The sequence below is a fragment of the Lactuca virosa genome, chromosome 1 (genome assembly GCF_052849685.1).
Source record: "Lactuca virosa cultivar CGN04683 chromosome 1, Lactuca_virosa_CGN04683_v6, whole genome shotgun sequence".
Lineage (NCBI taxonomy): Eukaryota > Viridiplantae > Streptophyta > Magnoliopsida > Asterales > Asteraceae > Lactuca > Lactuca virosa.
The window spans coordinates 311,021,644-311,035,826 of NC_136426.1; the positions used below are offsets into that span (position 1 = coordinate 311,021,644).

General features: G+C 32.9%; 1 protein-coding gene across 1 annotated transcript; it reads left to right on the forward strand.

The window, feature by feature from the left end:
• Positions 1–10,114: 10,114 nt before the first annotated feature.
• On the forward strand, positions 10,115–13,804 carry LOC145167751 (Chaperone DnaJ-domain superfamily protein). The gene is made up of 10 exons (XM_079086988.1): positions 10,115–10,354; positions 10,448–10,510; positions 10,591–10,657; positions 11,081–11,140; positions 11,232–11,282; positions 11,379–11,459; positions 11,785–11,897; positions 12,521–12,638; positions 12,758–12,884; positions 13,379–13,804. The coding sequence occupies exons 1-10, from the start codon at positions 10,242–10,244 to the stop codon at positions 13,480–13,482; spliced, it is 897 nt and encodes a 298-aa protein (XP_078943114.1). The 5' UTR covers positions 10,115–10,241; the 3' UTR covers positions 13,483–13,804.
• The last annotated feature ends 379 nt before the right edge of the window (positions 13,805–14,183 follow it).

Sequence of the window (14,183 nt, forward strand, 5' to 3'; positions counted from 1 at the left end):
GTGATTAACAATACTCTTGATTAGTTCTTGAAACTATCTCAAGACTCCCACTGTCCTCTTGACATATAAGACTCTCTTTCCCAATATTCAAGAGATAGTGCGGATTCTTTTACAAACACTTCACACAATTGGCCTTAGTTGGTCTTTGTTTTATCCAAAACATCACAACTTACCAATTTCAAATGTACAAGAGTAAGAAAACATTTTACTCTACATTTGACAAGTGTTTTAAACCTTTCTTAAGATTATGTCACTCAAGGCTCAATCTTGGAGTATGACTCTAAGATTTGATTTTGGAACGAAGTATGATTTATCTTTTGATTTAACTATTTCAATAATTCATGATTCCTCTCCTTAGCCAACAAATGCACTAAGGTATCCTTAGAGGATCAATTGTGATATGGTTCCATAATCACTAAGATAATCATAAAGCAAGATACACAAGTACTCTCCCATCTCTTCAGATTGGAGAAACTTGTATCTTCCTGCCTTATTTGATTCTTCTTATTCATTCTGCCATATATTGAAACTTTTCCAATGTTTCAGCATTACATTTAAACTTGTAAGCATAATCATATTTACTAAACTTTAGTAAATCATAACGAATAATCTTATCAACCTTTGTGGTGGACCTGACTAGTGCACAACCTAATGTACCCGATCCTTTAGTCCTTCGCTTGACTCACATGCGAATGTGAACAAGGAATTAGTCTTAATTTACCAAAGATGAAAAATCTCATTCATCACACAATACAACTTGCATGATTCCAAGTTTCTATCCAACTAAAACTTGGGTGATGAGAATCTTTCCTTATTTGATAAATTATGACACTACCACAAACGAAAGATTCAAATTCATTTTCCAATATTGCTTATCAATGGAAACATATAAACAACAATTTTTCACAAATGCCTTTGTAAGGATACTTAAAATAAATAAAATCAAAACTTTTCTTTTATTTTAAAACTTGCGGAAAAACTTATCCTTACAATGCAAATTCATATGAAAACTTTGTTGTTATCTATTCCTAAGCAATATCTCATAACTCTTATGTAGTGGCTCAAAATTTCTGGTCATCGATCCATGCGATCAGAATCAGCACACTTTTTTCTTTAAGCTTCCTTTGATTCTTCAAAAAAAACATCAAAATGTAATTACATTACATCATGTATTACGAATCTCCAAAAGAGACTTAATAGAGTTAGATAGCGGACTTTACCTGAAGCAGAGTCAAACTTTTGACTTTACCATCCTTATGAGGTTTCAGGTAAATTCGGCAGCTTTGCAACCAATGTCCCTTTCCTTTGGCAATAGGCACATATGGACTCTTTGGGAATGGTATTTAGCCTTTCTCTTTACCATTTGGTCAACCGAGTTGACTATAGCCGATCCCTTTCCATTGGGAAGAGAAAGTTTTTCTGGATTTCCAGTGTCACCATTGTCAATGTCCATGAAGTTTTGGGAAGTCGATCTTCTAATCAAATTTGCTTTACCAGTGTTCCAAATCATTGCTGATTCAGCAGCACCAAGTAAATAGACAAGATCATTAAAGGGTCATGTCGTGATCTGTCATCAGGGAGTGACTGAAGAACCAAGTCAACAGCCAGCTACCTCGAGACTTCGACACCCGACTCTCCCAACTTGTCAATATGTGACTTAATCTCCAAGATCTAAGCACATATAGACTTTGTTTGCCAATAGGGATTGAGTGACTTAGAACTTATCAAGTCTTGAAACTTGTGGGATAGGGAGATTTATTAGAGGAGGTGGAGGAAATGAAGTATGATTTCCAGTCCCATTAGTGCTCAATAAAGGGATTAGTCTTTCACCTTGATTGCCTTTTGGGATATCATCTTCATTAGGAAGCTTGTTCCTAAAGATTTGGGAAGACCATATTTGTCTAAATTAGACATCTATAAGGGAGAAATATAAGTTAGTTGATTTAAAGTCCTTAATATAACACCCAATATGAAATATTAAGGCTAGGACCCAACAACCTATTTATAACTGAAGAGGGATGCCGTAATCCGAGTTATAAAATAGTTGAAGGTAGGTAAATGACGATTTACCAATTTCCACCATGAAAAACAAAATATAATTAAGTTTTAATTGGATTTGAAACTCCTAGATCTTTTGAGATACATTGAATTTTCAATGGCATGTTTGAATCTCGATTGTACCCTCTCAAGTTTGTGACTGGAATGCCGAGGATCACAAACAAGGTGTGAATAACCATGCAAATTGACTTGGCACCCTTAACTTTATCACCTAATCGATGTGCCGGTTAGCCACACAGCTCCACCGATCTATAATAAGGTCAAGTTACCCTTTGCCACTCTTACTAGTCCTTATTAGTGTGCCGGTTAACCACACACGCTCCACTAATGACTTGGTAAGGTACAAAGTGTAATTTCATGGGTTAGCACCTATTTCACATTTTCCTAAGTAACTAAGATTGGGAATTTATAAGTGTTTAGTTACTTAGTATTTATCATTATACTTTTAATGAAGGGAGAATTATAGTCCTTTCCTACCCGTTCGGCTAACGACCCTCCACCAGTCAAGGAAGCGGTGGGTGAGAGTGGACACCCATTAAACTGCCATTTTATAGGCAGTAACCTTATACCCCCCTTATAGACCGGCTTCGTGAATGAGGCCTACTAATGGTAAGATTGACTTTATCTTATACATATCTATATAATTAAAATTATAATAATAGTATAAGGGTGTATTTTAAACATTTAAAATACTTGGTGGTTTAATCTGTTAATTAAACTATACTCTTAATTTAATTAAACTTAAACCATGTCTTTATGGAATTATTAACTCTTTTAATTAAACACTTTAATTAATTTAATGAAGTCCATAAAGTTTGAATTTTAACTTTTAAAATTGTAGAGTTTGGAATTAAAGCATTAATGTGTGTGAGACTTTACAAATTCCAAAACTTGAGGGCAAGTTTTGAAACTATTCAAAACCTTTCATTTCATAACTTATGAGTTTAATGGTTCATTAAAATGAAGACTCTTCATTTTTATGTAACCTCTTATTCTTTAATAACACTTTTAAAGAAGTGACTCTTAAACATCCATAACTTGAGGACAAGTTATGGAGTCATAAAACAATTTAATGAAAAAGACTCTTCATTTTGTGTAACCTATGGCACTTTTATGAGTTTTAAGATTCATAAATATGACTTTTCATGTGACTTGAAGACAAGTTACAAAAACACCTTTTATGAACTTCTCTAGATTAATTTGGATTGAAAACAACTAAAACAAATTTTTTTTCATTAATCTAAACTAACTCATAAATCAAGGAAACATAAAACTCTTGGTAATCCATAATTTGAGGACAAGTTATGGACTCCATACAATTTCATTGAGATCAAGAATTATACTAACAAACAATTTGCACATAATTCCTATGATCTACCAAAACTCATAAGCATGAACATTCATAATCAACATTTTTCAAGAATTACATAAACACATATAAACTTGAAACTTCGATTATAGCATTGAAATTGGTTTAACATAATCATTACCACATTAAAAACAGGTTTTATAAGACCAAAACAATCAAAGGTAATGATTCTAGACCAATTCCAACACCAAAACTCGAAGATATGTTGTTTGGGGGTCCAAATCGTCGAGTGCATGAACCAACTCAGCGAGTTGGATGCATTTTGTCTTGGACTCGTCGAGTCCCCTGTTCAGACAGCACAAAACTTCGATTTTTAAGCAGTTTGCATCAAGTATAAGTGAAAACAAACCTAGGCTCTGATACCACTGTTGGGTTTTGAGCATTCTAACATTCCTATGGTGTACATGCAACCCTAAATACCTTGGATCTATGTTTTCTCTATTATACATGAAAATATCAATTTCCAAGGTATTTATCCTAACTAGCATATTATGAAGTACAAGTAATATAGAAACTAGTAGAAATACATACCTCTTTGTTGGTGCTTGATTCCATGGAGCTCAAGAGCCTAGTGCCCCAAATGTGACACCTCAAATGGTTCACACAACATCATATGCACTTGGAATAACTTAGAGAGAAATTTAGAACACTCCTCAAATCAGTTTGCCCTCACTACTTTTTTTAGTGGCCGATTTTGCACAAAATAAGATGCTTATATAGTTGTTACAACTAGGGTAAACCCTAATTGTCATGACTTTCCATTTCCTTGGATCCATGGGTTCAAATACACCATGGAGCATCCATGGAGTATCCTATGGGTTTTAGCCCAACTTGATAATCCATGGAGCATTATCCCACTATATAAGTATGGATGATTTACACAATCAACCCATATATTTAGTTAGTCTTCTTTTGATCACTTAATTAATTCTTGATCAATACTAATTAAATAATCTTATTAATATATTAGAACTTATAATATATTAATAAACCTTAAGTGTTATTTCTCTTATTTTAGTCTATCCAAATGCATGATGCCATGTAACCCAAATGGACCATGCCGGGTCGGGTCAAGTATATACCAATTATAGTTATGGACTTAGACACTAATCCAACAAATAAAATGAGGATGGGCCAAATTGACTCTACACATCTTACAGTAATGTTCACAAGAGGCGAAGCCAATCGTTTTCTGTTCGCTCTTGTTGACAAGCATCTGTTCTCAACGGACTGCTTAGAGCACATTATCAGTATCATCCATCGGTGCAAGCAGAATTCTGAAGCAGACAAGAAGAACTTCACGGACATGCTTTGGTGTTACATTACTTTTCGTCATCATCTATTGGCCATCATACCGAAGGTGTTCAAGACCATCAAGAAGTCTTCTATAGCTCAACCGAACTGAGCTTTCGGCTCCATTGACGCAAAGGGGGAGATTGTTGGGTATTATATGTTGCGTCATGGGCTTATTTTGTATATCCGGATTGGGCCTGTCCATCCGTGATTATTATAGGGTTTAGCTATAAATAGTGCATGCATGTATGCCTTAGAAACTAACGTGATTATAGTGATTATTGCTTTTGTAACCCTAAACACCTCTACAGTCTAAGTTCTTAATCGAGCTCTTCTGAGGTGTTAAAGTTTAATCATACGACATCAGTTAATCCATTCTTGTGTTCATCGTTACGTCTTTAATTGTTTATCCGCTTAGAATCTATCGATCCTACTAGAACTTTGTTCTAACAGATCTGACCTTTCCATACCCACTAATCACGTAAAGGTGAAACCTTTACACTCATGCAACACATATATGGTTCATTTTGAAGAAATAGCCTCAAAAATGGCAACCTAAGTTCATTCCTTCCATAACACTTCATAAAGCACGATGGATAATGCTCTCTGGACCTCTATGGGTCCAAATCTGAAGTCTAACACATAAAGGGACCATAAACTCATCAATTCAAGCCATAAAAAGGGTATAGAAAACCCTAGATTCATAGATTTTAACCAAAACAGAAGGAGAGTTCGATTTGCTACCTCAATACTGCAGATCCAAGCTTGAAAACCACGGATTAGCAATCCTCTTGACCTCCTCTAGCTGGGAACACCTTCTTCTTTGCAAAATAACACCAAAAAGGATTAAAATGGCTTGCTCCCACACACAACTCGCCCAAGCTCTCTAGGGTTTCTCTCTCTGGACTGGTAGCCGCAAATGAGGGCTATAAGGACCCTTAAATAGGGCACAGGCCCAAAGATTTAGGGTTTCTGCCGTCAGCACTGACTCGTCGAGTCACCCTGTCGACTCATCGAGTCCATTCATTAATCTAGTCAGCAAAACGTGATCCTACTCGACGATTCTAGGCGTCGACTCGTCGAGTCCTTCTCTCAAACTCAAAATAAATGAATAACATAGAATACCTGGGAATCCGGATGTTACACTCACATTGCTGAAAACTTCAATTTCACTCGGGTTTGATTCACTCCCTAAATGACAAATGGGTTTCTCTGTTCTATAAACTTTATAAATAACTATTCCTGAGATAATTTTGTGTGGCTTTTGTTAATTGGATGTGTTTATATTTATCATGTGTAGATGCTTGATGAGACAATTGGTGCACCAAATGAAGAGAATGGGGTAATGTATGAAAATAGTCTGTGTATTTGAGTGTAATTGCAAATGAACTTATTGAATAAGGTAAAGTTTAACTTTCTATATATAGCTTTGTTGCATTTCAATAAATATTCAAAAGTATATATTATGATTAGGAATTTGAATTCCAACAACTAATGCATCTGCAAGGTTTATGTCTAATATTATAGCTTTTATTCTTATATTTGTTCCAAAATGCAAGGCGGTTGATATATAAAGAGGATAACAATGTCTGCCATTTTCTTGCTGTTCCATCTCATCACCTTTTATTTTGGTTTTTTTCCTTCCACCACAATCTAATTTAATTAGCTTGATTCCTTTTATATATTGGGAATAAGTAACCGAAGAGAGTTAATAGTTAATGTTTGATGATATGCTTTCAACTCATGGAAGGATACTGGCATTTTTTTTCTTACATTCATTCTTAAGGCTTCCACAAATACCTCTTCTCTTCTCCATATAATTCCTTTTTCGGCAACCAAAGGATACATTTCTATATTATGTATGATCCTTCTTGTTTTTAATGTGGCATGAACAATGAAATTGTGACTTTCAACCTCGTGATTTGGGTATTTATTATATTAGTTCACAATTGAAATACCTAATTTCCAATTTTCATTATGGGAACCTTTAGATTGTGGTCTGCATAATCTACTGCTTTGGTGACCAATGCAAATCGAGGAATTAGATTGGAGATTACTCATAGAAAATTTTGTTACCCTTGCACTTATTTTTATAATAGATTTGTCCTTTAAGATGTTGTAGGTCTTGGTGGCTTGTGCCCTTCAAAATCTATTACAGATTAGATGCTCAGTACTTCATTCCACTTCTTTATGTTAAGCAAACAAAGGTTAGTTACTTATTTTATTGCATGGATATGACAATACGGTTAATTGAGGGCTTCTTGTTTGAGCTGAAGCCCTATGTAAATTAAATGCCATAAATATTGTGTTCTAATTTATGCTAAACGTAAGAAATAACAATGTTGTTTCATAGGCCCTGATGTATAAATGTCGGCCTTATTAGGAACGGTAGGATAAAACTTCAAATTCTAAGTATTAGAGTATCAGGTATGGGTCAAGAAAGAATAACATTGTTGAAAGGCCACATCAGCATAAATATTCCTTTTCTTTCCACCACATTTTTTTGGGGGTGGTGTTACAAGCCTTCAACGTATTTGTGAGGCCAAGAAAGAAGAAATGAAAAAGAAGGAAGAAAGAAAAAATGGGCGTTGTCATTACCACACCTTATACCTTAACGGGAATCGGGGGTGGTGTTCTCGGCGTTATACCGTCGTTGTCGAGGCCCCATGTAGGCGCCTCCACGGCATTTCCATCCCATACCGAGTAGTCTTATGTACTTGATATTTACACTGAAGTGAGCATAGGCGGATACCCTGCAAAATTGACCGGAATCGTTACCGGAACTGTTGTTTCTAGAATGTTGGAATTGGTGTCAGTTACATACATAGGTTCTTATTTTAATTGAACCGCTCACAGAACCATTTGGAATGTGTTATAGGTTCCTAGTTTCTAAACTTTTTAAAATTATTTTATTATATTTATTTTTATAAGAACATTTGATAAATAGCGATTAAAGAGTGTTTATAATTCCTAAAAGTAAGTTTAGAAAATTGAGAATTTATTCTTTCAAATGAGTCGGGTCATATTGTAAATGGTAAAGTCATATTAGCTTCTAATTCTTCTATGTTTGAGTTACTTTTGAAACATTCATCAAAAATAAATATGAAATGTACTTGCTACAGTTTTGTAGTATGCCTTAGTTAAAACTTAAATCTATGTATCTTTATATTTATCAAATATATTACACTCATAAAGTTCATCTTTTGGTATTTCCTAAAAAACGTGTGACTGAAAGGCTAATGTTATATTGGTAAGTGTTTTGATGTGTATAAAAATGCACTGGTTTTGTCCTACTTTTAATTATGAATTTGATACACAAAAGGCAGAGAACCTGTCAATTGGTGGTATGAATTAGCAAGTAGGGTATCGAACTCAGGGAACGGAAATTAATCTAACTACTATAATTATCTAAAACAATTTAGTAAAATGGAAGAGTTTTCTCTAGTTTTGCAAGACTAGAAACTTCATTAAAATTTAACTAACAATTAACTAACAACTAAAAGCAAGTAAAAATCAACTAAATTCAATAATCAAAAGGGTTTCTGTTTAGGTTCGATTCATTCACTCCTATGGTTAATTTTATGGCAATGCAATGGATTAATTGTTATTGGTTACCGACTAAAGTGATTAGATTCACATCTGCTATTACCAATCCTTAGGAAACAAATTAATTTAAGCAGTGATCAAGTGACTAAACTAATGAATTTCCTAGTTTAATTATTCGAATTAAATAAGACTTGTAATTAGCTAATTAAATTAGTAATTCAATTAACTCCTTGTTGATGCTTTCTCAAACAAGCTCACACATTAATTTACCCATTCTCTAGTTAATCCTAGTTTTACATTCACTATTCCTAGGCACATAACAATGTGCACATAAATTACATGAGATAAGTAATTGAGAGATGTTCATGCAGCTTAATTACTTAGCAATTAACAGAAAATAGTTGTGGTTAATGCATAAGGGTCTTTAACAAGCTTAATTTAACAAAAATTCACCAAATAACAATCAATCCAAACATAAATTAATCCATAGGAGCAAACTTATCTACCCTAAATAGAAACTAACGAAATTAGTTCATAATTACAGCAAATAAAAACCTAAAAACGAATTCAATCAATCCAAACATGGTTCTATTCAAAGATAAATGGAAAAGTAGACTTATGTTGCCTTAATCTTCTTCGAATTGAGGATTAGGGTACTTCTCACGTTTCTCAGATCTCCAGTAGTCTTCTTGGTCGCCAAGTAACCTTCCAAAAAGTCAGAGAGAGTTTTGGACTCGGAATTCACCTTTATTTATAGTTTTCAGAAAACAGAGGCTACTCGTCGAGTAGCAAACCGACTCGCCGAGTCCCCTTGAAGAATTCGTATACGGTAAGGACTTTGTGTTTTACTTCGCGAACATTCGTGCCTACTCGTCGAGTGCTTCAGGATTTTGGTTCTTTTTCTTCCTTCTTCAATTTCCGAGCCTCCGAATACCTCTCCTGCGTCCTTTTGCTTCCGAGCATATCTTTTGGTCTGAAAATACAATTTAAACACAATTAAGCACCTTTTGTCCATAATTTGCAAATAATTAGCCAATAAATAATAAAAATCTATACTAAATATATAGCTAAATATGCACATATCATGTTTAAACATACAATGTCTTAATAGTAAAATGCTTATGCTTACAACAATGATGTTAAAAGTTTTTAGCTAAAACTTTTTACTATATTTACAAATACTGTACATTTGACATAAAAATTGAAAAAGAACTACAATTTGTGGTTCAAGCATAATTAACCAATAGAAAAGAATACAAGCAAAACTTACATTTTCATGCTAAAGTTTTAATAATGAGCCAAATTTTGTGTTATCATAGTCATTGCAGTACAATCTTATAATCTGGTAGCTTTCAATGTGCAATGCCTTAAAGAGAAAAAAGTGAATCGATCATGTGATTTTTTCAGCAATATAACAAACAAATAGTAAACTGCAAGGAATAACATGTTTTAATTTTTATATTCATATTATCATTGTACATAACTTTTTACATGTAATAAAGTTGAAGTTATAGTTTTTTTTCCCAAAATAACAATGTACTTACAATCCTTTACCAATCATAGTAATGTACTTGTAATTATAAAAATATACATCCATTTTCATTTATAATTCAAGAATTTTACACTGAAAATCCACTTAGCATCATATAAATTACATAATGGTGAAAGAAATACCCTAATTACCTTCTGTGGCCCGTGCTTAGCATGGGCATCAAACGTTTTTAATATATATATATATATATATATATATATATATATATATATATATATATATATATATATATATATATATATATATATGATTTGTGATTAAAAGTTAGAGAGCAAAGGAAATAAGGCCCGATCAGAAGGTAGGTAAGGCCCATACCAATGCAACGAACTTTGAGGTTAGAAATGTAATTTTCACGTTACCCTCCGGAGACAAAAAGGAGTTCACGGCAAAAACTTCTGTTCACGGATCAAAGCGAAGAAGACGATGGCTACGACGTCGTTCCATCGTTACGCCGTCGTATCGCTTCTCATGATCTTCTTCATACAACCTTCGATCTCCATTTACTGCGACGAAGATGATTGCTACGATCTACTAGGGTTAGCTATAAATTACCCTCTCCCCTCTAATGACTAACAGTTTCACTTTCACCCCTTTATTTTAACTAAAATTTTGTTGATTGATTACTCTAGGGTTTCTCAAAATGCAAATGCATCTGAAATCAAGAAAGCTTACTACAAGCTCTCATTGAAACAGTAAGATTCTTGTTAATTTATGTAATGTACAGTCGAATTAAGTTTGTTGTTTGATATTGAATCGAATTTTGTTTTTACAGTCATCCGGATAAAAACCCAGATCCCGAATCGAAAAAATTGTTTGTAAAAATTGCAAATGCTTACGAGGTACCCAATTTTATTTGAACTTCTCTATCGAATTATTTGCAATTTAATGCTCTACATACCCTTCACGCTCCAAAAGAGAACCATAAGTTACTTTTGAGGTCAAACAGGTTAATTATCGACTTCAAAATTGATGTAAATTTTAAGCTTTTTGAGATAATTTCTTAACCGTATTAATCTATGGCGTAAATTCGTATCTGTTTTTTTATCAGTTTTGCTATTGAACTGTTTAACGAAAAAATCTAAAGGTTTCTATTTCTGTGTATGTATCTATTTTGAATAACATAGTGATGCATTAAACTATATATCAAGTACTGAAACATAACAAAGAGTATGCTGCTTAAAGGAATAATTCATAACATAGGGTTATGAACTTGTGTTTCATGGGGTAAAATGACACTTGTCCCTTTCCATTTTCTTTCATAGATCTTAAAAGATGAAGCTACAAGAGGGCAATATGATTATGCAATTGAGCACCCAGAGGAGGTAAGTTATAGAATTCATTGCTATATTTCAAATCATTATGAAGTATTTATGCTTGTATGATAATTATTCCCCCCTCTCTTCCCAATTGCAGGTGTTTTATAATACAGCTCGCTATTATCATGCTTATTATGGTCACAAAACGGTTAGTTTAAATAAACTTGCAATTTGTATCTTTCTGTTTTGAAGTTTGTAAATTGTAACAAATCTTTATTACATTCTTTTTATCATGTTTAAATAGGATCCTCGTGCTGTTTTAGTGGGACTTCTTCTAATTCTCTCAGCATTTCAATATTTGAATCAGTGGACAAGGTATCATCAGGTAAATGACATGCTATTATACCTATATACATGTGTTTCTTTTTTACTCAATGCACAAATAACGACTTAATAGAGAAAGTTCTAAATCAGGGAAATGGATATAGTAGTTGAATGGATAATGATGTATGTATAAAGTAAGTGTTGTATACAAAGATAATGTTTTTTTCTTTTACTGAATGAAGTAATAAACTGTCTGAATGTGAGTAAATCACCATTTGGTCCTTCTAACACTCCAACAAACAAATTTCACCATATTCATCACTATTAACATTTAAACAAATCAACAAATACAAAAACATCAATTCATCACTATTACCTTTTTATAGGCTATTGACATGGTGAAAAGAACACCAGCATACAAAAATAAGTTGAAGGCATTGGAACTTGAACGCACTGGAGCATTATCAAGCAAAAAGAAGGGTGGTTACAAGCTTGACAAGTATGAAACAATCTCATTTTCTCATTTACTTTTTTCATTTTTTTTTTTATTTTTTTAAATTAAATCCTTTGTTCAAGATTACTCTCTAAGCTTTCTACAGCTATTTTCCATGATGAGGGCATTTACGTCTTTTGCACAAACAATGTCAGAGAGCGAATCTTGTCCCACCTTTTTTGGGTGTGTGATAGGCCCTGATTCTTTCTTGAATAAGGCACAGATTCCATTGATAATCAAACTATGAAATGATAAGATAGATTAGGGTTTTCCCATTCATTCGAGAGGAATGGACTCTCCAAGAAGAACAAAGTTCTTAACAAATCAATTCTTAGCTGCCAACTTCCTAAAACATAAGGACTATATATACTATCACTAGAGACTAGAGACAAGACAAAAGGGAATAACAGGTGATGTTCCCACTAACAAAACAGCCAATAGGAAAATAAATAGATAAAAGACAGAAATACCCCTATGCTATAAACCAGTAAAGTTGGGGCTTATCAGTGTGGGACAAAAAGTTGCAGTTTTTTGTCCCATTGACCTCTCACACAGTCACATTTTTGGATGAGGAGGGCATTTACGTCTTTTTTGAGAATTAAGCAAGAAATGTTTTTTTTATATGACAGGAAAACACAGGAAGAGCTGAGCAAGGAACTTGAACTACAGATAAAAGGTGCTGAAAAGCCATCAATGTGGGGACTTCTTGCTGTTCGTTTTATACTCTTGCCATACACTCTTGGAAAGGTCTTTTTATATATCCTATCATTTGAAATTTGTAGCATATATATATATATATATATATATATATATATATATATATATATATATCATTGATTTTTTATTTTTTATTATTTTTTTTCCAGTTAGTTTTATGGCATGGATCTTGGTATTGGAGATACAAGATAAATAGAACTTCGTATTCTTGGGAAGATGCATCTTACTTGACTAGAAGAGCTCTTGGGGCACCTCCTGATTCATGGGAGTATCTTGGTAAAACTTACTTTATTTATATTTATTTATTATACAACTATTTCACAACATTTATGTTTTTTATTTTCTTTGATTTATTTTAAATATCTCCTTCCTTTCAAATTATAATTATACTACTATGAATTTAACCAATTTTAATTATTTAGTTCTCTGATTCTGATTCAACTTCTACCAAGAATTATCTTTTCGCTATTCTTAACATTGTGAACCTTTAGCTATATATGTTTTTTTTTGTCATTATCTAAATGTTGAAAAAAAAAATTCTGATATTTTATTTGCACAATTTTCCCCTTTTTATCATGAGAAACATGATTGTAATTATCTTTGTAAACCTCCTAAACTTTCTCAACTCTTTGTCATTTTGAAATTTAAAATTTTGAAGATGGTAAATTTCATAGCAATTTTTTTAGGTGATGCATTAGAATAATAGATTTTATTTATATTCTTTTATCTGCAAAACACTACAACTGAACATTTGGTATTGTAATTGTTAGATGAGTCAACCAAGAAAGATCTCATCAATCGACGTTTATGGGTGAAGTCAAACTTAGAGATCTACCTTGCTGAGATGCGAAAAGAGTCAAAGAGGAGAAGGTAAAATGAACCGGAAGTCAAAGGTTTGACTTTGACTACCATTAGTCAATAAACCAGAATCAAATTACAGAAGATTAAAATTTTTGATCCAAGTAAACTCATGATACACATTACAACTTACTATGCCTCTATAGCTACTCTTTTCAGTTTTTTTTTTTTTTCTTTTTTTTTTTTTTTTAAATTAATATAGAAATCACAACCCAATACTTATTAATTGGAATAGTTTGTATTGAAGAATATTAGATCGTGGGAGTTGACAAATGGTGACATGTACTTCTATCTAAGAGAACTTTTGTTAAATTTATTTATTCGATTGTTCTTGTTTATTATAATATTGTTATGGTATTTATAAGGGAATTTTGATTGCAAGATCCACACTTGAATATAGATGAAACCTAACCCTGCTTCAATCTAATGGGCCATGTTAAACATGCTCTTGTGTGTTAAAACATGTACAATTTTTGATGTGTATAGAGGTGTGCAAAACGGTTTAAATTCAAACGGGTCTTGTTTTTTTCTACAGTATTCAAAACTGATTTGAGGCAAAACCGGTTCATGGGAAAGTTCAAACCTATAGGCCTGGTTTTAGTGAAACTGGTTTGAAAAAAGTATGTTTTCATCATCTTTTTGCAATTTTGCAAAACTCGATTTTGATGTTAGGGTCTAATGAAATTTTCATGGTTGATCAGAAATGACCATTCAGGA

What these genes read in the sequence shown, in the direction of transcription:
- LOC145167751 (XM_079086988.1), top strand. Translation starts at nt 10,242, where the DNA reads ATGGCTACGACGTCGTTCCATCGTTACGCCGTCGTATCGCTTCTCATG. An exon ending in GATTGCTACGATCTACTAGG is followed by an intron (nt 10,355 to 10,447) that starts GTTAGCTATAAA and finishes TGATTACTCTAG; the next exon opens with GGTTTCTCAAAATGCAAATG. An exon ending in CAATTGAGCACCCAGAGGAG is followed by an intron (nt 11,141 to 11,231) that starts GTAAGTTATAGA and finishes TCCCAATTGCAG; the next exon opens with GTGTTTTATAATACAGCTCG.